General features: G+C 42.2%; 1 protein-coding gene across 1 annotated transcript in view; it reads right to left on the minus strand.

The window, feature by feature from the left end:
- PCNX2 (pecanex 2) overlaps positions 1 to 22,107 on the minus strand; it is a 143,364-nt gene that overhangs the window by 32,826 nt on the left and 88,431 nt on the right. The window contains exons 24-25 of the mRNA XM_056852517.1: positions 6,146 to 6,204; positions 3,212 to 3,427 (exon numbers count right to left, since the gene is read on the minus strand). Coding sequence (XP_056708495.1) covers positions 3,212 to 3,427; positions 6,146 to 6,204 — 275 coding nt within the window. The remainder of the gene's footprint in view (positions 1 to 3,211; positions 3,428 to 6,145; positions 6,205 to 22,107) is intronic.

Below are 22,107 nucleotides of genomic sequence, written 5' to 3' on the forward strand. Positions count from 1 at the left end.
CTCAAATATGCCCGAGGGCCAGTTTGCACAGCCACTGGGTTTCCAGCTGCCTGCTTCCCCCACTCTGGCCAAGATTGCAACTGGCACGCGGTAAGGTCATATGGAAGCTAATCACTGGCTAATATCAGGTCTCATCTGCATTTCTAGGCTAGATACAGCAAGTTCTGGACCAGAATACCAGCCTTTATTATAGCTTCCCCCCCCCACATTAGGGTTTCACAGGGAAAGAGAACGTGGAGCCACATTCTGTTCATTTCTGCCAAAAAATGCTGTCTTCCTGTGTGTAGGCTATATGCCATCAAGTTGCTTCAGACTTATGACAACCCTATGAATTAACAACCTCCAAAACATCCTATCACTGACAGCCTTGCTCAGGTTTTCCTACCCCTTCACATTTTGCAAACTAAAAAAAGAAGAGTTGGTTTTTATATGCTGACTTTCTCTACCTTTTAAGGGAAAACCAGTTTACAATCGCCTTCCCTTCCTCTCCCCACAACAGACACCTTGTGAGGTAGGTAGGGCTGAGAGAGTTCAGAGAGAACTGCGACTAGCTCAAGGTCACCCAGCAGGCTTCATGTGGAGGAGTGGGGAAACCAACCCGGTTCACCAGATTAGAGTCTGCTGCTCATGTGGAGGAGAGGAGAATCAAACCCAATTCTCCAGATTAGACTCCACCGCTCCTAACCATTACGCCACACTGGCTCTCAAAAGACAGACCGACTTCCTCATATTATTTGATCTGGAAGACATGGAATTCTGAGGGTTGTTGAGCTGAATATCTCTTAAAGGGAAATAAAGAATAAATTGGGGGTGGGTGGGAATTGGCCTACCCAAGCTGCGAAGAGCTGAAAGTTAGTTAGTGGGTTAAATTTGGGCTCGTGATAAATTCCCCATTCATTTCTACCATCTGATTTTTTATGAATCCCCAGTTTATTCATCCTTAATGCTATGCTGTTAGACCTTATCTAGTCTATTGTATGTGTGGGAAAAATACTTCCTTTGTTTTGTTCTCAGCTTCCTAATGAATACGCACACTGCTTCCTAATCCTTATACAATTACCATAGATAAATATCTGCCCTACCATATGGGGGTATTCCCTCTCAGTTGATTCTATATTGGCTAGCAAGGAAACTGACCAGACAATGCCTACAATTTTGCTTTTGTATTTAAAGACAGATATGAACTTTAGGAACTGAAACAGTATGTGCAATGTACATCCAAACCAAAATATATTTCCCTGAATATCTTTGAAGTTAAGCCATCAAGCTTCATATTGCATTCTTTCTAACCAAGATCCTGATAAATTTTCTTCAGCTCTAGGAGTCAGCTCAAAAATTTAGGAGCCAGACTCATTTTCCAGCATTTGGGGTTTCGTATTTTAATGGTCATATTTTCTCACTGTAGCTATCACAGAACCTAGTCCTAAACTCATCACAGTTTCTCATAGTTTTATTAATGTTATGACCAAAGTGGAATAGTTTAGTAATAAATATAGGGTATCTATGTTTATCATCACCACAAAAAAGATAATATCTAATTGTGACCTAACTTCTCCCCCAATTTCTCACAACTTCATTATTGCTTTACAAACTGTTTAATTGAATAGTGAGTATTGGAGCCAGTGTAGAAAGCGACTGGTTAAGAAATGACTTCCTCTACCACCAGTGATATAAACAAGCTGTTACAAGAATTTCATGCACTTTGTCGTTCTTTGTCATACAGCAAAACATATTCTGATGTGAAATGTTTGTACGTTTTCCTGAGGATTCTGGAGAGACACATAATTGCTGAAAATTCTAGGTGTCACAGTGAAATGTCTAGGCACCATGGCAACCTGGCACCTGGGATTTGTCGAGCTCTGTTCTAACCAATTAAGGTAACTGCCGAATGGCTCACACTTTTCTTCCACTAACAGATCTTTTGTTTTGCCATGCTGAGCTCTTCCACTACTGAGATGCTCCAGGAAAGGAAACCTACCAAGCATACAAGAAACCTAGTGGTGGTGAGCCATGATATGGCAGCTGCATAGAATGGAAGGGTCTGCCTTCAAAAAGAGAAGCTTTTCTTTGAAGTTCCTTTCTAAGAGAACTGCTGCTCTTAAATCTGCAACAGAATGTCCTGGAAGGTTGAAATGTTCTCTTACAAAGCAGTTCTCTTCCAAAGGAATTTCAAAGGGAGATTGGAAAAAGAAACTGCTGAATTACAGTTGATATTCAAACTAAAGTCAATGCATTTACCTGGACTGAATAAAGACCTTGCATTCATGGCTCATTACCAATGCTGATTTTTCCACACCCATCTCTCCCCTGGACATCACAGACTCTTCTGCATACCACACCTAATCCCATCACGCCTGCTATTCACATTTACATACTGTTAACATTTACATACTAATGCTTGTCTGAATTCACTCTCCTCTACTTAAAGACAGATGGATTCACATTCTAGCTGTATCTGAAGAAGTGAGCTGTGGCTCACGAAAGCTCATACCCTGCCAGAAAATATTTTTGTTAGTCTTTAAGGTGCTACTGGACTCTAGCTTTTTTCTACTACTGCAGACAGACTAACACAGCTACCCACTGTGAATTAGGTTGAGAGAGAATGACTGGCCCAAGATCACTCAGGAAGCTGTATGTCATGTGGGATTTTGAACCCAAGTCTTTCAGTCCTAGCCCAACACTCTAACCACTATACCACACTGGCTAGCTAGTTTGCTGAAATTGTTAGACTGTTGGACTAGGGACTGGGAAAGCCAAGGTATAAATTTCTACTCTGTTGAAAAGCTCACTGACCTTGAGCCGGGCACTCTCTGTCAGCCTCCTTCCTCATATGACTGATCTGAGGATAAAATAGAGCAGAAGAGAATAATATATGCCACCCTGAGTTCTATGGAGGAAAGGTGAGAAGAACATGTAACACAGAGACAGATCTCCTGCTTTGTGCTGAGATGGGTCTTCTAATTGTGTAACATGAAAAATCCTTCAGCCTTACTAGGTCTTTTATACTGAAGATGCCCTACTGTCAGGTACTAGCAATGTTTTATGATTATGTCCAATACAACTTACGTGGACCTATAATTTTGTGCTACATCACAGACTAGAAATAGTATTTAATTAAGTGAATTATAGTGAATTTAATTAAGTGATGTATAGTAAAAGCCATATGGCAAAAGGATATTTTTTGCCATTTCTGGACCTTTTACTCTCTTACCTCGAAATTCTAGCCCCCTGAGCTGGAATGTGACCAGACCATTTCCTATTTCAATCAAGTGAACCAAGGCATTCAAATAGTCTGATGTCAAGATAAAGCAGTCTCCAGAAGTATAGTTTCCCCAACGTCCAAGAATCAAATCTCCACAAAGAGACTCCTGCAGAGATCTTGTCAGGTGCTCATAAAAGATGGAGTTGAGGTTGTTATCATCATTACCTAAAATCACAACAACATAGTCAGAAACAGGGATGAAGAACAAATCGCTCAGTAGAAGGCTCTGAAAAGAATTCTATTTTCTTACTGCATACTCAACTGGAAGCTCCCATCAGAGATTAGAATTACACTTCTGGAAGCACACATCACCATTAAATCCTGGCAGATTCTGCCCAGCTCACTTAACCACAATTATCCATGACTACATGTAGTTTCCCTGTAAGACATTTCTTATATCCTAAGAAGCCCACTGAATGTCTGAAGGCACAGGATACAAGTCTACCGCAAAGGTTTTCCAGTGTGTTGTTGTAAATCAGATTTGTGCAGATCTAATGAAAAATATGTGCGCTTCTGAATCACTAGTCAAAGCAAGAAAGAGGATATAACAAAGTCATTGCAACACATTTTTTTGTTCTTGTGTTTACTATAAGCTTAATATGTCTTCATTATCGTCCTGGAGTTGGGATTTCCATTGGCTTCATCCTCAGAGATACTCTAACTATATATCTGACGTTTTTCTCCTGGACCAACAACAGTTCTCAAACCTAAGCATTCAAGTTGTGAATGTGTGCTCAAGGAAAATTAAAATAAGAACCTATTAACGAAATGCAGCAAGATCTTCCACATGGGCCAAAACAGTGTCACACATTCTAACTGACAATGCGGGTGAGCCTGAATTCTCTTGCCTCCTTAGCAAGGTCTGGCTTGGTCAGCGCTTTCATTTTCTCCTACGCCTCAGCGCTCACCCACAAATTCCATTTAGAGGTGGTCCAAGGTGCTTGGGCCCTTGAAATAGATGCGGAAAACTTTCTGTAGGGATTCTGTCAGAATAGTGTAGTGAGGATCAATAGTGAATCGGAAACCTGACGGTTGCCCTTAAAACAGGTTTTTGCAATACAGTGCAGCCTGGTGGAACTCTCTGTCTAAGGAGAGCAGTGCTCTGTGAGACTTAGCTCAGTTCTGCAGGGCATGTAAGACGGAGATGCTCCCCCAGGCATATGGCTGAGGACAGCAACAGTTATGTAGATTAGCTGGCCTCTCACCCCTCCCGTTTCCCTCCCTTCTCCTTTCCCTATTATTTCGAAAAAGACTTCCATCCCCCCTTGCTCCTTTCTTCCTTGGTCCTGTGAGCCTTTTGGTGGCTGCTGGCCTTCCTGTTGTGAGATTTGTCATCTTTAGGCCAACTCCTCATTTGAGGTCAGCTTAGGGTTGCCAGCCTCCAGGTACTAGCTGGAGATCTGCAAATATAATTGACCTCTAGCCAATAGAGATAAGTTCCCCTGGAGAAAATGGCCGCTTTGGCAACTGGAGTCTATGCCATTGAAGTCCCTCCCCTCCCCAAACCTCAACCTCCTCAGGCTCTGCCCCTAAAACCTCCTGCTGGTGGTGAAGACGGACCTGGCAACCCTAGGTCAGCTTATCTCTATGAGCTAGTTTCGTAGTTTCGGCACCATCTGTGTCTTTAGAATCGGTTTACAGTTTTAAAGTTTTCAGTTATGTTAATCTTATGATGTATTTTTGTTGTTGGAAGCCACCATGAGACTGGCTGTGCCAAGGAGGGTGGGGTATAAATCTAATAAACCAACCAACCAACAAATAAAGAGTTACTATGGCATTTGTGGGTACACTGATCCACAATGGACGGCAGTGCTAGAGTTCTAAAGCCACCTTTGGCTGCAGTGAGGCCCCTTTACTGATAATGGTTCACAAACAAAACCTCAGAACTGATCCCTAGCTGCTTCATACTGGCAATACTAGCACTGTTAGGGCGAAAACGCATGGTCGTTTTATCCTCCTTTAATCCCTGTTTCAGCCAGGATTCATCCAGGATCCAACGCATGCGTTTCGCCCAATGTGCGTTCGATCCTGGCTAAAGCAGGGATTAAAGGAGGATAAAGCGACCGTGCGTTTTCGCCCTTAGTGCAGTGCTGCAAAAGCAGCAGGAAAGGGCCCGAAGCTTTGGACACCTATGCCAGATCTTCAGGCCACACTACTGAAGAGAAAATAGCCTGAAGCAAAAAAACAAAAACAGCAGCAGCAGCAACAAAACCCACAGAGCTCCTGTACTATTAATAACTGTGTAGAAGAGCTTTGTAATAACTTGCAATGTTGCCAAAATCCTTTCAACATAGCTAGTAAAGATACAGGGATATTTATATTTGGTCACCCGGTTCCAAACCCAACACGAAATGTGACCAACTCCTGGAGTTACTACAGAACTAATACAAGTCGAGGCCTGACCTGGATAGCCCAGGCTAGCCAAATCTCATCAGATTTGGAAGCTAACTAGGGTTGGCCCTGGTTAGTATTTGGATGGGAGACCACCAAGGAAATCTACGGTCACATCGCAGAGGCAGGCAATGGCAAAACACCTCTGAATGTATCTTGCCTTGAAAACCCCACGGGGCTGCCATAAATCAGCTGTGACTTGGTGGCAAAAAAACCCAACAAAAAACCTGAGGAAGAAATAATCCCCCTCTCCTCAGGGAACATCACCAGTATGGGATATTCCTCCTCTAAGTAGGCAGATTAAAGAGATAAGTACAAAATGTTTGAAATTCAATGGGATGATTTGCTGCTTGACAGCTCCTTTTCAAATTCTACTGCCTTTACATAGAACATTCCCTCGCAATCAGAAAGCATTTCAACGTGGAAAGATGCTTGTCAAGGTATAACATTCCTTCTGCATTTTTTAACAATAAACATTTGGACGTTCCATACCTGCATCCTTTTCGATTTGAAGCGCCAGCCTTGTGTTTGAATGGTCCGCTCGCTTTGTGCTGGAAATAAACATGTACGTACTGATCATCTCTGTACCTGTGCAATGTTCCAGTTCCTTTTCTGGCTTTATCTGGACACAGAGAATATTGTTGGGCAATGCTCCTTTCTTACACAACCTAAATCCTTTGAAGGGCATCCATTTGTGTGCACTGGCTGGATCCTTTGCTGCCTCGTGTTACCAGCCACTTAAAATGTTAGAGCCCTCTTAACCAATCCTATGCCTGTGTAATGATATAATTAAAACCATTTTGGGCTCAGTGGATTCTGGCTTGAAATAACTTGATTGCCTCCCATTTGCTGCCCATACAAAATGGTTCAGATTCCGTTCATAGGAAAACGAGGGTTTGAAATCAGTTTTGGCTGGGCATTGGGTTAAGTCTGACCATATGAATGTTTCTGAAAAACAATTATGAAGATCAAAAACTGCATGCTACTTCAGTTCTCCAAAGGAATACACTACATTACAACGTTTTAACACGGCAAACTTAGAACGCTGTAATTCATAAGCTTAGCTGCCTAGAGACCATTTCACACATATCAAAGTCTGTCACTGAATCACATTCAGCCTTTGTTGCCAGAGGAGGGATACGAGTGTTTTCACACTTCATTTTTGGGGATATGCTTAAAATATCAGGTGTAGTGCAGTGGTTAAGAGCAGCAGACTCTTATCTGGAGAAATAATTTGATTCCCTACTCCTCCACATGAAGCCTGCTGGGTTATCTTGGGCTAATCACAGTTCTCTCAGAACTCTCTCAGCCCCCACCTACCTCAAAAGGTGCCTGTTGTGGGGAGAGGAAGAGAATGTGATTGTACATTATTTGGAGACTCCTTAAAGTAGAGAAAAGTGGGGTATAAAAACCTATACTACTTCATTCTGGTGACCAACCTGATCTTCAAATTCTAAATGGCAATTTGTTTTCCTGCTAAGCAGGTCAAAGAAGGATGGTCACAAAGGTGATAGATATGGTGATGTGGCCTTTTATGGTCAAGTCAAGTTTATTGATACAGTCTATTTGACCAGCCAGAAGTTAGTATATCAAATTATCTAGGCCTTTTATGATCAAACTTCCCAATGGATAGTTCTAGTAAAGATATTAAGCAGTACTTTAGAAAAATATGTTTATAAAGGGAGGGAAGAAGCCTAGAACACTGGCCTGCCCAGTTCAGGAACTGTTTTATGAATGTTTAAGCATCTCATATTACATGGGGTTTCCCCCCAATGTATATTGGAGATCCACCATTAGGGTAAAGGTATTCTATATATGACAAAACAATGGTCGCAGATATTAACAAAAAAGTTTTTTCTTGACAGATTCATCCCTGTATAAACCCCCCAAATAAAAAACGAAACATGAAATAGACCAAGAAAAGTCACAAAACAGCCACATAATGCTTCAAAATAATAATTAAAAATAAATACATTAATCAAAGTAATATACAAGAGAACTTTAGAGCTTCACACAAATTTAGATCTCTTAATTTTACCCATTTTAACCTCTCCCATTTCTGATTTCCTAATATCACATGGCTATTTTAAAACAAAGTGCAGATGAACTTCACTGTTAAAGTTCAGGAAATTTGGAGTTGTTTAATTCAGGAATATCTGCAATGCCTATTTTGGACTTTAAAACCTCCACACAATTATGGCAGCTAAACTGCTGCAACTTATTAAAAGCTACAAAAATCTGTACAGTATTAAAATTCTAATATCTGTATTCCAGACTCAGCTCCACATTTACCCCTGGGTTTTCAGCTGTCAACTAGGATCTCTTCTAAAAATGAGCGTCTGGGACTACTGGGCAATTTCGGCTTTTCTCCAGTGGCTTCTTGCTTTAAATTTCACTCTTACCACTCAGCCAGGGCGATAATTAGCTCAGTAATTGAATTTCTTCCTGAGAGGCGTTATTCCAAACAAACCGAGTGCAGGTCCTTTGGCGCTTACCCTGAAGAGCATGTGAAAATTCTTCAGCAAGGAACTAATTCCAAAAGACTCCACTAAATCTTTAAATGGCTTCCATACTACTATTGCTTCTTTTTTTAAAAATGCTAGTAAAGGCAAATGGGCTTGCCATTATATAGCATGCATTATTGTATTGCTTATTGGTATACTATACTATTATAGGTATACTATACTATTATAGTATACTATTGTTCAAGACTTTCTATTCCTTGGCTCCACCATCAACCAAAAGGGAGACTGCAGCCAAGAAATTAGGAGATTGAGACTGCGAAGGGCAGCCATGAAGGAGCTAGAAAATATTTTGAAGTGTAAGGATGTGTCATTGGCCACCAAGACTAGATTAATTCATGCCATCGTATTCCCTATTACTATGTATGGGTGTGAAAGCTGGACAGTGAAGAAAGCTGATAGGAAGAAAATAGATTCCTTTGAAATGTGGTGCTGGAATCTTGTGTTATGGATTCCATGGACTGCCCAAAAAAAAATCAGTGGGTTATAGACCAAATCAGGCCTGAACTGACCCTAGAAGCTAAAATGACTAAACTGAGGCTATCGTATTTTGGTCACGTCCTGAGACGGCAAAAGTCACTGGAAAAGACAGTCATGCTAGGAAAAGTTGAGGGCTGCAGGAAAAGAGGAAGACCCAACAAGAGATGGATTGACTCAATAAAGGAAGCCACAGCCTTCAATTTGCAAGATCTGAGCAAGGCTGTCTAAGATAGGACATTTTGGAGGACTTTCATTCATAGGGTCGCCATGAGTCGGAAGCGACTTGACGGCACTTAACACACTCACACATACTATACTCTCCTGTTGATGAGGTACCCCTTTGATATATTCCATAATGTTGCTAACTAAAATGTCACTCCTGATTCTCAAAATTATTTAAGCCCCCAAATCAGAAAATCTTGATGAGCCAGATCCAAATTCAGAATATTCATTAAAATTAATACACCAGAACTGTCTCTGATACCACATGTGAAGGCCCCAGGCTCAAAGCAATTGTTTTATTTATTATATATATCGTAGGGATGATCTCAGGCTTTAAAAAGTAATCCCACAGCATATTTATATCCTTTCCCTCAGATGCAGCTCTATTGTTTAGGGAAAAAATGAAGCAAACAGGAATGTGTGGAGATAAACTTTTTTCCCCCAGTGAAAGCTGGGGATTCAGAGGAACTAGTAGATTGTGGTGATAGACTGTTACAGTACAACAGCAACTACGGATTTTTTTCAAGCCCTCTGATGGCACAATGTGTGTATGCGGGGGGGGGGAGATGCAGGGGGAATGGTGGTTGATGGAGAAAAATCCACATAAAACTCTTGAATGGGAGCCCCATTGCCAGTGAGAATACCTCCACATACATGGCAGTGAGGACAGGGAAAAGGAGAATCCCTGCTGTGTGGATGCAGACTCTCCTCTTCTCCACCAAGTGTCTTTCTTCTGCTTAGCTTTTGAGCTTGGGTGCCTTCTCTTGTATGGGCTGGTTGGGCTCTCTCCCTTCTGAGCATTCACTCTGCTAAAACTTCAAGCCATTTAAAAGCATCTTTTAATTTGGCAGAGAACTACTGAGCAGTGAATCTTGGATGTGTCTCCAATGACATTTCACAAAGTGCTTTATTGGCCAATGGAGGAAAAAGTAAAAAGAAGAAAATATAGAACCAGTTAAAAGGGGCCTGTCTGCATTTTTAATAAAAAGACCCTTGAATTACTGTCTTTCCACTTCCATTGTTCTCAATATTGCGAGAAGCGCCAAAAGTTCCTGTTTTTATGCCAATTCTGGTCACTAACTGCAAATTCATATTCATCTGGCTACTAGTACACTCAGTCTGTATCTGCCAAGCTTCTCTGCCACAGATCTAACATTTCTCAGAGTGCAATCTTGAAGGGGGAGGGTACATCTGAGGAGGCTGGGAGCAGTGGATTCATGCCGCCTCCTCAGAGGCTTCCCGGCTGCTGTGGATAATTTTTTTAAATTAAAAAAGGAAAAAGGGGGAAAATACCCCACTGAAAACAGTGAGGCTCGCCACCAAAAAAGGTGGCACACCCTCACCGCTGCTCAAAGGGGTGTTCCTGGGGCGAAAGGACTGTAGAAGCTGCCTAAAGGCAGATCCACCCCCGGGAACGCCCTGGGAATGCCCCCCCATGCCATTGCAGGCTTTCCCTTCTGGAAAAGCCCTGCTGGCATGGCTGCGCTGGCGGCCGGCGGCACCCGGATGCCGGCATATTTGCCCCTGCACTGGCTTAGATGCCACCTTATTCTGTGATAAGTCATGCTGGCTCCAAATAAATCCCTTCAGGAATGGGCTGCCCTTCTTTAGACAAATATTACAATTTTAATTAATCCATTCATTCTTTAGTTCACATTTGAATAGCGTGATTGTTTCACAATAGCACACTACCATAATTTCAAAGAAAACTTAATAGGAATTTCACAGCTGATCAGAAGATTTTGCACATCAGAATGTCAGTGCCTTTACAAAAATAAAAATTGAAGTCTTCACTATTACTAACTCTTAGATTTCAGGGTAGGAAAGTAATATCAAAATATAACTCAGCTAGGTGACAATATTATTTGAGTGGGGTTTAATTTAGGTTGGGGAGGGGAAGAATCAAATTTTGGTCTAAAATGTTTTTCTAAAGTCTTCCACATTGCAATAACTGTCTAGAATATAATGGCTAAAATGATTTTTAAAGCTGTTTTTGAAAAATGTGGGGAGTCTGCTTACCGTGAAAAAACAAGTAATATTTCTTAATGAAGAACTATTTCAAAAACAAAAAGCAAAGCACCTACGTCACTTCTGGTTTTACCCAGAAGCAATGTGGACGCTCTATCATTCTCTGCCGAAACTCTGTGGTTTCCATAGAGCTTCCGCGGAGGCTGCTAGAGCGTCCGCGCCACTTCCGAGTAAAACCAAAAGGGACGTGGACACATTGCGCGGGTGCGCGTGCACACGTTGTCTACCGGCCCTCAGGTGGTCGGCGGGCAGCTCGGTGGATTGGCGGGATTTTACCAGCCATCACCGGGCACTTGGCAACCCTAGGTACCACAAAGCATATAGTTGTTGCAAACACACACCGTGCTGGAGAGGTGGTGGTTGCAGCTGTAGCCACTCACTAAAGCTAAGCATCCCCCCAGCTCTTCATTTCCCTGAATTTCTGAGTGGCTGCAGGAGTATAAGAACACTTGTTTTGATGCCATATGGTAAAATTGTAATGCACTTATGCATGGTCCCATTCCATGGCTAAATGACTGGCTGCATATGCAGAAATGGGGTTACAAGCAGCCACCACGGTGCAAGAAGTTATATATGTGCAGCTTTGGTGTCTAGTCAGTTGAGGGTGGCAAAGGAAAAGAAGTCAGCAAGGACTAAAATATAAGCCCCCAAAGAGGTCACTTGAATTGGTTTCAGGAAGCTACCCTAATCAGAGTCACCCCAGCAAATACAATTTTGGTTCATTCGCCAACACACAGGAAACCAAGTAGGAAACCGGAACAAAGTAAATGTCAGCCTTAAAAGTCTAAGGGCTTCACGATCACTTTTTCCCAGTAGTGTGCTATTTTGAGTGGCTATTTTCCAGATCGTGATTACTGGAAGAATGTTTGGGACGTGAGTCAACAGCTGGGGACCTATTATAATTTCCCCCCTCAATGTAGCGAGAAAGCTGGTAATACAGTACAAAGAAAACTGGCAGTTTAATCCTAACCTCTTTAGAGACACTGTAACTGATTTAGTTACACTACGCAGCAATTCACTGGAGACCCCCAGAGCTAACACAAGCTGTGTCATCCCCAAAATAGAAACTGTGACAAATGACTTGGAAAGAAAAGAAACAGGAAGGAAAGAAGGAAAGAAGGAAAGAAGGAAAGAAGGAAAGAAGGAAGGAAGCAAGGAAGCAAGGAAGCAAGGAAGCAAGGAAGGAAGGAAGGAAGGAAGGAAGGAAGGAAGGAAGGAAGGAAGGAAGGAAGGAAAGAGAGAGAGAAGAGAAAGGGACGTGCAAATGAAAATGCAGGATCCCTAATGGTAACTTCACAGCAGAGATGTATTACACCTCTGGACACACAACTTGCGTAGCTGGATGTTCCAGCAGTCCAGCAAACACACGAAGTTGCATCCTACAACTCCCTTTGGGTAAGCCTGGAGCCTTATTCAGTTGTAGGATCCAATCCATGGGAAACACAGAGGACTTATTGCTTTGTTGTACTCATTGCTTTATGGAACACTGTAAAGTGAGAAAAGGATGGAGAGGAAAACTGATTTTTCTAGCATTCGTGCAACTGTTCCTATTGTTGCTGGAGAAAAGTCAGACTTAGCACACACGGATGAAGCTTCCAAGTGTCCATATATCAGAGGAGATTTACTACCATTTCCTCTTCATTCTCCCAACTTCTAGGATGCAAACATTTGAGCAGCTGTAAAAATAATGACTAAAGCAGCGCCGGGGGGGGGAAAAACACCTACTAATAAGACAGTCTTTGATTCAAGGCTGCTACGACTTTTAAGGAACAGATGTGTTCAGAATTTGGCTACTATACAGACCACAAGCTAAGAAGTAAGCTAAATTAAACAATTCAGTAAATGCTAGCTAGATTTCCTATGAATGAAGCCCAGCCCTGTTGAAGTTTACTCATGTGGTGGAGGTAGAAACAGGAACAGAAAATGACATGGAACTAAAGTAACATTTTCTTCTAGAGCCACATCCACCTAAGAAACTTCCAATTCCCACAGATGGCCTTTATCTGAGCAGTATGGGAATTGTAGTTGCTTCCCCAACCTCTTGGTAACTTATGCAGAAAGCACTAATGGGATCTAGTAACTGACATTATTACTTCCCATAGCAACTGCTTCTCAATTTCTGCCGCAGCACAGAAAAGAGGGGGGGAAGTTGATCTATGTGTTATTTCTCATTACGCGGATGCCATTGTAGTGAGTTTCCATATCCAACTATTATATTAAACACTATGCAATCATGGCCCTTAGAAGCACAAAAACTCAATATGTGACGACTAAGAATAACAAAGAGTTTCTTGAACTTCCCTCATGTTTATACAATGCCAGCTGAAGATGGAAAACCCATCATGGGAGTCCTGTTTCTTTCCTCCTAGTAATTCAAGAGTAATATAGAGACCATCTCAGTATGATTATAAGGTCTCTCTCATTTTGGTGCTGGAAACCCACCACTTTATCCTAAGAACAGCTGTAAACATTCAACAGCTAACATAGTACATTGCTTATGTCAGGGAAAATATTTATTTAGATACTAGCTGTACCCGGCCACGCGTTGCTGTGGCCCAGTCTGGTTAAATGGAAAAGAAAGACAAGAGAAAGCGAACGTTTCTAATATGTTTAATTTCACAATGCTTGTGGGTATACAATATTTTTTGTGGTTCCATTGCCTGTGCAGATATAGAGATTGTCTGGTTTGCCGACTCTAGAACACGCAACATATAATTGTCCATGTGAGAAGCAATCCGTGTCTAGATCTAAACAGCACAATTCTAAAGATTGGCTCTGAGCTTTGTTGATGGTGATTGCAAACGCCAATCGAATTGGGAATTGCAATCTTTATGCAGCTCTGAGGTGCAGGCAGCGGCGGGGGGGGGGGGGTGTGATCCTCCCAGTCCTTTTACCCTGTGCAGAAGGCACACAACACTCACCCTGCTTCTCTTTGTGCAGCTGGGATTCTTGCAGCCTCTGCTTTGGGCTGGCAAGAAAACTTTGCTCTAGGAATCAAGATACTTCTGCATGGGAGGTTTTGACTTGAATTTGCCGCTCTGTAGATGCATATTTTTCCATTGCCGTGAATGCTGAGACCTCTTGTTTTTCAGTTTTGAGAATTCGGGTGGGGAAGATGTGCATCTGGAGAGTGGCAAATCCAAGGCAAGACCTCTCATGAGGGAGGTACCAATTTATCAGTATATTGCTATTTTATCAGGGAGAAATTAAAAGAAAAAAGGACGACATAGTCCTTAGTGAGATCTCCACCAATGGAAAACAGGCTTTTTTTAGGGTGGCCGCCGCGCCGTGCGCATGCGGGGAAAGGGCGGTGGGTAAATGGCTGTGGGAGGAACACCATTGAGATAACCCAGCCCTATCGGAGCAAAGGTCTGCGTGTTGGGATACCATTGCATAATTCGCGGCTCCAATCAACATCGGACTTTCTCATTTGATTCGGTGCCATAAATAAGCATTTTAAAAGGCGAATTTTAAAAAAGAGCTTTGAGGGAGCAGCAAATTCATCCGTGCATAAATGGTGCCAGAGTAAAATTCCGGTGGAAGGGCTTCCACGTGGCTGATAATATCCCTGGAGCAGCAACTGAGCTTGGAAAGGAGGAGGAGGGAATAGGGACGACTACAACTTCAGTAGGGGCTTACACAACATGAATGCTTCATTGCCCAGCCTTTGCATGTACCACCTTGCTCTTGTGCAGAAGGCTCAATCATGCTTAGTCATTTTAGCACTGTTATACATGTTGTAGGGTACGGTTTTGTGTGAAGAAGAGGACCTAAACAAGCTGGGAATGATTAAAAAACAAAAAGAATGTCATTGGAAATGTAAAAAACTGCTGTCAAAGTAGTGTGACATGGAAAGGTCTTTAACAGTAGGAGGATAACAACAACCACCAGGAGGCAAAAGAAATAAACAGAGGGGGAGGAAAGCTTACTAATAACAGGAAAAATGTTTAAAATGCATGAGAAGGAAGGAAGTAAACATCCAGTCAGATCATTAAGGGACCGTGCTGAGTAGTTAATGAATGATAAACATGTATCTGGGTCCATGTTTTCCTGCCCTCAATGTTTTTTCTCTCTTTTTATTTCCTTCCTAAAAAAAAGGGGGGGGCTTAAGAATATACATAAAGACAAAAATGTAATAACAATGGTGGTGGATCTAGACATAAGTGTCTATAAATGGTTTCCAAATATTGAAAAACAAGTCCGTGTGCACTTGCTCTCAGTGTTAACAGAGTGGCCTTTGGAATACTTCTGAAAGAGAGAGACTGTGCTAAGTTTAAGTTCTCAAATGTAGATGGAAATTAGAATGCAACACTGGTTAGCTAAGGAAAAGAGGGGTGTTAACTTTATGCCACTTAAATGACATCTGTGGGTGCTTAGATGCAAGGATTCAAATTGTGTGTGAAAGTAACTGACAGTGCAATCCTAAAACAATTACAGACTTGTGTGGGTGTCAAGTGATGTCAAGTCGCTTCCGACTTAAGGTGACCCTATGAATTAATGTCCACCAAAATGTCCTATAGTTAACAGCCTTGCTCAGATCTTGCAAACTGAGGGCCGTGGCTTCCTTTACAGAGTCAATCTATCTCATGTTGGGTCTTTCTCTTTTCCTGCCGCCTTCAAATTTTCCTAGCATGATTGTCTTTTCCATTGACTCTAGTCTTCTCATAATGTGACCAAAGTATAATAGCCTCAGTTTAATTTTAGCTTCTAGGGAGAGTTCAGGCTTGATTTGATCTAGAATCCACTTATTTGTATTTTTGGCGGTCCTCAGTAACTGTCAAACTCTCCTCCAATACCACATTTCAAAGGAATCTACTTTCTTCCTGTAAGCTTTCTTCATTGTCCAACTTTCACACCCATACATAGTAATAGGGAATATTATGGCATGAATTAACTTGATCTTGGTTGCCAGGACCCATCCTTACACTTAAGAATCTTTTCTAGCTCCTTCAAGGCTGCCCTTTCCAATCTCAATCTCTTTCTGATTTTTTGGCTGCACTCTCCCTTTTGGTTGATGATGGAGCCAAGGAATAGAAAGTCTTGAACAATTTCAATTTCCTCATCATCAACCTTAAAGTTGAGTAATTCCCCAGTAGTCATTACTTTTGTCTTATTGATGTTCAGCTGTAGTTCTGTTTGGCACTTTCTGCTTTAACCTTAATCAGTAGACGTTTCAAGTCTTCATTCTTTTTTGCCAGTAATGTGATGTCATCTGCATATCTCAAACTGTTAATGTTCCTTCCACCAATCTTCACCCTCATCTAAATCTAACCCATCTTTCCCTACGATATGTTCTGCACAGAGATTGTAATAACAGACTTAGGGGCTTAACGCACGGCCAATTTGTCTCGCTTTTGTGCCTTAATAGTAGAGAATCTCCATGGTCCACACGCACGACCGTCCAAGGGATGCGCATCGGACCCACCTTAGTCGCGAATTAAGGCAAAAAAACCCGGGTTAATCAATCCCTGGTTTATAGCGATCTTTTCAGTGCTAATCCGCTACTTTTTTTTAATTCCGCTACATTACCGGAACACCGACGTGCGTGTAATTACTTGGCTAGCTCGCTACTAATGCCCCTTACCGGTCTCCTCCATCCCGCCCCCTTCCCTGCGCGAGCAATTGCCGCTTCCCGTCCCCCGTCCCGCCCCCTTTCCTGTGCGAGCAATTGCTGCTTCCGGCCTCCCGTCCCGCCTTTTTTTAATTGACAGGTTGAGACGATGGTATACCGGAACGCTGGTGTTCCAAGAAAAAAAAAGGGGGAGAATCGCCCTTTGATTGGATAACTCCTCAGCCAATCCTTGGGCGATGTCACTCCCCTGCTATCCCGCATTGCGAACTATCCCACATTATATGGTTGGTTCAAACGCACGGGGAGCCTCCAGCAGCTACTTGTTTCAGACTTAATGTGGGATAGGCTGGCGTCATGCGTTTGATTATCCAGACTTAAATATTGTGGGATTAAATATTGTGGGATAACAGAGGAGCGAACCAGGAACATTCTGCCCATGCGTTAATGCCCTTAGACTCTGCTTAGGATTCCACTGCTAAATTTCTTATCAGTACAGTCTCTCTCATGAGGTTCAAAGAAGAAGATAGGAGGCACTAGTACTGGCCTATTTTCACCTGAATCAAACCAGGAATCTAATTGACAGATTTGTGATTTATGATCAGAGTTTGACTTGGCATCTCTGTGGAACTATGTTTCACTTCAGGTACTTTCTACCATACACCTACACTTATAGTACACCATTCTGGCATGGTAAAGCCGAACTTACTTTACCTGATACCTGTCAGCAAGCCCCATGGTTTACCATGGAATTGGGTGACCTATAGAGGGCCAGAAGTTGTCTAGAAAGAAGCTAGTGGAAACATGTACTGAATCTGACAGAGCAAGCTAAAGAGCCCACTAGAAGACCTCTGAAGGGGCAGTGATAATGGCAAAGAAACGTTATTTCTCTGCAACCCTTGCATAAGCTAGCTCATGACCATTCCAATTGTTTGTGATGTCTTGACATCTGCTGACTCCTTCATCTAAGTCTTTTATTGCTTCAGGAACAGACAATTAGCTGTGATACCTTTGCAAACGTTTGCTGATAAAGTAGCATGAATGCATGCTGATCTGGAGGCTACCTGCCTATAGGCCAGGTAGAAGAAATACCTGATACTTCTTCATGTCTGTTAATAGACTATTTTAACTCATTTACTGTGATGCATGTTCACAGGATCTTGGCAACTATAAAGACCACTATGCACACTGGATCCTTGCCCATCCTGGCTGCTAAAATCATGTAAGGACCACATTAATGAGCTTTTGATGTTAATCATAAATTAGTCACTAACTCAGGGCACCTTCCTCCACCACTCAAAGAGATGGTTATCTATCCACTATTTTAAAAAAACCACACCTATCCCTACAGGAAAATGATGTGGCCAGTTATCACCTAGTCTCTAATATGTCCTTCATGGGAAAAGCAATTAAGTGAACAGTAGTGGACCAGCTCCAGAATTCTTGGATAATTCATGTGCTCTGGACCTCTTTCAGTCTGGTTTTGAGCTGGGCTATGGGACAGAGACAGCCCTGGTAGCTTTAGTTGATGGCCTCCATCTGAACGAAGACAAAGGCCACACTATTTTGTTGCTCCTACTGGATCTATCTGCAACCTTTGATACAGTAGATCATGCCAACCTGTTGAGGTATTTGGAAGCAGCAGTAGGTATCAAGGCATGTACTTTGGACTGGTTCAATCATTCCTCATGGATCAGACTCAAAGGGTTGCTGTTGGAGAACAGGTATCTTCAGTGTGGGAGCTGTCGTGGTGTTCTACAGGGTGCTATCTTATCCCTCATGTTATTCAACCTTTATGTACAGCCTTTAAAAGAAATCATTTGCAGCTTTGGAATTGGATGTCATCAATATGCTGATGACACCCAGCTCTATTTCCCTCTATCTAACCCCCCTTGCTGATGTAGTAGAGGTTTTGAGACAATGCCTAACTGCTGCGGGTAAATGGCTGAAAGTGAACCAACTGAAACTGACCCCAGATGAGGCAGAAATGATGATGCTTGGAAAAGCAGAGATCTTGAAGGACATTGTTCTTCCCACTTTGAAGGGATACAGCTGACCCTTGCTGACTCTGTTAAGAACCTATGGATTACACTGGACCCAGCATTGCTGTTGGAGAAACAAGTTCATGCAGCTGCAAAAAACACTTTCTTCCAACTCAGACTAGCCCTTGACACAGCCAATCTGGCCTCCTGGGTCCATGCCATGATAACATGGAGACCAGACTGTGGTAATGAACTCTAGATAGGTCTCCCTTGAAGTCAACTCAGAGACTCCAGTTGGTGCAGAAATGCCACAGCTTGGTTATTATGAGGAGCTAGGCAAAGCATGTATATTACTCCCATTCTGCAGTCACTCCACTGGCTGCCCATCAGTCACCAGGCTCAATTCAAGATACCGCCTATCACATACAAAGCCCTTCATGGCCTTGGTCCCTCACATCTGCAGGACTGTCCCTCTCCCTATGCTCCACCAGAACAGCTTCGAACATTGGAGCAGGGCCTCCTGCAGGTGCCATCTGGTAAATGAGCAAAATCAATAACTACCTGTACCCATGCATTTTCTGTTATGGAATGGCCTGCCTGATGAGGTCAGGAAGGCTCCCACCCTCCTGGCTTTCTTCAAACTATGCGAAACTGAATTATTTAAGAAAGCTTTCTTAAACAGGTCATAAGGGCTGTACTGTAATAAAAGGTTTCAGAACGTTGCTTTGGTGAAGTGATACGGACAGTGAACTACACTACTGTGTTTAGTACATATTGTCTGCTATTAGTATGATTCTCCCATGTCATGTCATGTTAATGCTAATGCTTGGTTTCAGCTCCATTTTCAGATTCCTGCAATCTAATCTTTATTGTTTTGTTTATTGGCGGTCACAACCTGCTGGTTGTATTTGACCTACACTGCTCAGAAAGAACTCAGAGAAAGCAGGAAGCATTAGAGTCCCCACCCCTTGAAATGCTGCTTTGTAATTGGCAGTGGTGCTTACTGGGAGAAAACCGTCAACTGCCCCCCCCCCCACAAGCTTCTGTGTCCTGCGCTTTGGCTTATGCATGGAGATTTCACCTGGGCTGATCTCAGGAGAGATCAAAGAATCGGGTTATAAGAGCAACAGGAAGACTCTAATGAACGAAAAACTCATGCATAACTCCAAGGAACAACTGAGTCAGACCAGTGGCAAACGTGAGTGAAAGAACCCATGCATAAACGACCAACTTAATTCTTCAACCTTTTCCCTGCAGGAATGAAGCATTATCTTGTCTAAATATGAAACTTATTCTTCACATCAGCGTTCTGCCACTGATATGTACACATGTAAAACTCACTTTCCTTCCCTAAAAATCACACAAATTAAACCCAATTTACAAACTGTTTTTATGTCTCATGTAAGGAGGACACTTGAGGGACAGGAGTTGAAGGAAAATAAGCCACTACATGGGGGGGGATATCACAGTACTTGCCGCTCATTAGTACGTACACATGCACAATCTGAAAATTTAACAAGTCCTAGTTGTGTACCTGGAGATTTGAAGCTTTCTTTCCTCTCTCAAGCTGCCAAGAATGTATGTAGGGGGTGAAAATTCTTTATTCTGGGGCTGGCAGCAATTCAGTATGAATAAAGAATTCAAATAGGCAGTGATTAACATTATGTCTGCATGAGCATCTATATGTTCACTGAAATCAATACAAGCACAGAATGAAATCCACCAGGAATGTCTCTTACACAAATCCCTTGAAATTAGAGCTGTCACCTGATTAAAGAAATCTTAGTCAATTAATTGTATGAGTTTGGGTCGATTATTTGATTTAATCAATTATATCTACATAAATTTGCATCTGAATAAAACCATTCTAAAGGGGAGAAAAGCATTCTTTGTTTTTGGGTGATACATGAATGTGTCTCAGCAGGCACCATCTGTGTGAGAAAGGAATGCCCCTTCTAAGATGGTGCTTGTTGTGGAAAGATCCCTGTCTTTTAGGCCAGTCCTGTTTTGAGTTTCCAGTGAAGTTCAAAACTCCATTTCACAGAGATGAACAAAGCACGTAACCATCCCAGATGGGGGGGAGAGGAGAGAATTAGCATACAGATGTCACACCTGGCCATCTGTCACAATGACCTATCAACGCGGTGGGAAGCAACAGAGAATTTTCTCTAGTCTGCCCTGTGACACCATCTCCTCTACAATGCACATGCTTTTTCTTTTTTTACTCTGTAAAAAAAGGATTGTGTACAAAGACATGCTGGGATCATAAGGACACCGTTTATTGGTGAAAACTTCTTTTAGTAAGAGTTTTCAACAGAGCCTCATTTTCTGACTGGTTCAAAAACGAACTCCCTGCCTCTTGAAATGTGGGCCAGAACGGTAAAACCCTTTGTATCTCTTTTACCGGGACAGAGATGTCTGAAATTTTGTAAGTATAGTTAGCAAGCAAACTGTGTCATTTCCCCACCACCACCACCACCGCAACCTATCCTGGAGTTTTCACTTTCTTAAATTTTCTTAGTAGCATGTGAATAGAATAAAACCTTTTAACAATTTGTTCTTTTGGCTTCAAGAAATTTCTTGATTACTTCCTCCATAAGCTGGCCACTGCAAGCACCCACTACCAGATAGATCCTGACAGGAAGGGAGCTTTCTCTCTCTCTCTCTCTCTCTCTCTCTCTCTCTCTCTCTCTCTCTCTCTCTCTCTCTCTCTAACAAACAAACAAACAAACAAACAAACAAAGTTGTTTTATGTTTAAGGAAAGTATCACTGTGTTGACCTAAAGGCCAACCTAATCCCCCCTCCAAAAAATAACCTTAGGTAGGCAAGGAAACTGCCAATGATGCATATATAGTCATTTACAGGTACACAGCGGATTCAGAGCAACACCAGGAACAATAACCCTGTAACCTGTACTTAAAAAAAACGCCAAGTACCTATATTTAAAATAACATTAAAAAAGGCTGCACAATAAACTGGCAACACCTTCATAACTGATCAGACGTTTTGTAATACATCAATCTAGCTGCTTACTCAGCTCAGCATGGCAACCCCACTTAACATGAATGTGCAGAAGTGCAGACAACTCTTGTGCAATTCCCATTCATTTGATTTGGCTGTGTATAGAGGATGTTCCTAGTGTGCTTTTAATGATTAAGAATGAGAAAAGCTTGTTATACACACACACACAAGCATTAGCAAGCTATTCAAGGACTTTCATGTTCTTTTGAACGATGACGTAAGGAGGAGAGAACTTAATGAAAACAAATCAAAGCTCTTTTGTTTATTGGCACTTGATCCTACTGATTGGAACTCTGTATGAAACTGCACATAGTGTCTTGTGCCAATGTAGCAACAATGACATGGTGTGCTTGGCAACTGGAGCATATCCGTCTTGCCGTGCATTCCCATCACTGACTGATCAGAAAAAATGTTTTTATATCGTCCAGAGCTTATGTAGCATGCAAAGCGCAAGTAAAAGAAATGTTACAAATTACACCCCTATCACACACCCCAGGGAGCCAGCGGGGTGTAGTGGTTAAGAGCGGTGGTTTGGAGTGGTGGGAGTCTGATCTGGAGAACCGGGTTTGATTCCCCACCCCTCCACATAAACAGCGGAGGCTAATCTGGTGAACTGGATTTGTTTCCCC

Source organism: Euleptes europaea, chromosome 7 (genome assembly GCF_029931775.1).
Source record: "Euleptes europaea isolate rEulEur1 chromosome 7, rEulEur1.hap1, whole genome shotgun sequence".
NCBI classification, from domain to species: domain Eukaryota; kingdom Metazoa; phylum Chordata; class Lepidosauria; order Squamata; family Sphaerodactylidae; genus Euleptes; species Euleptes europaea.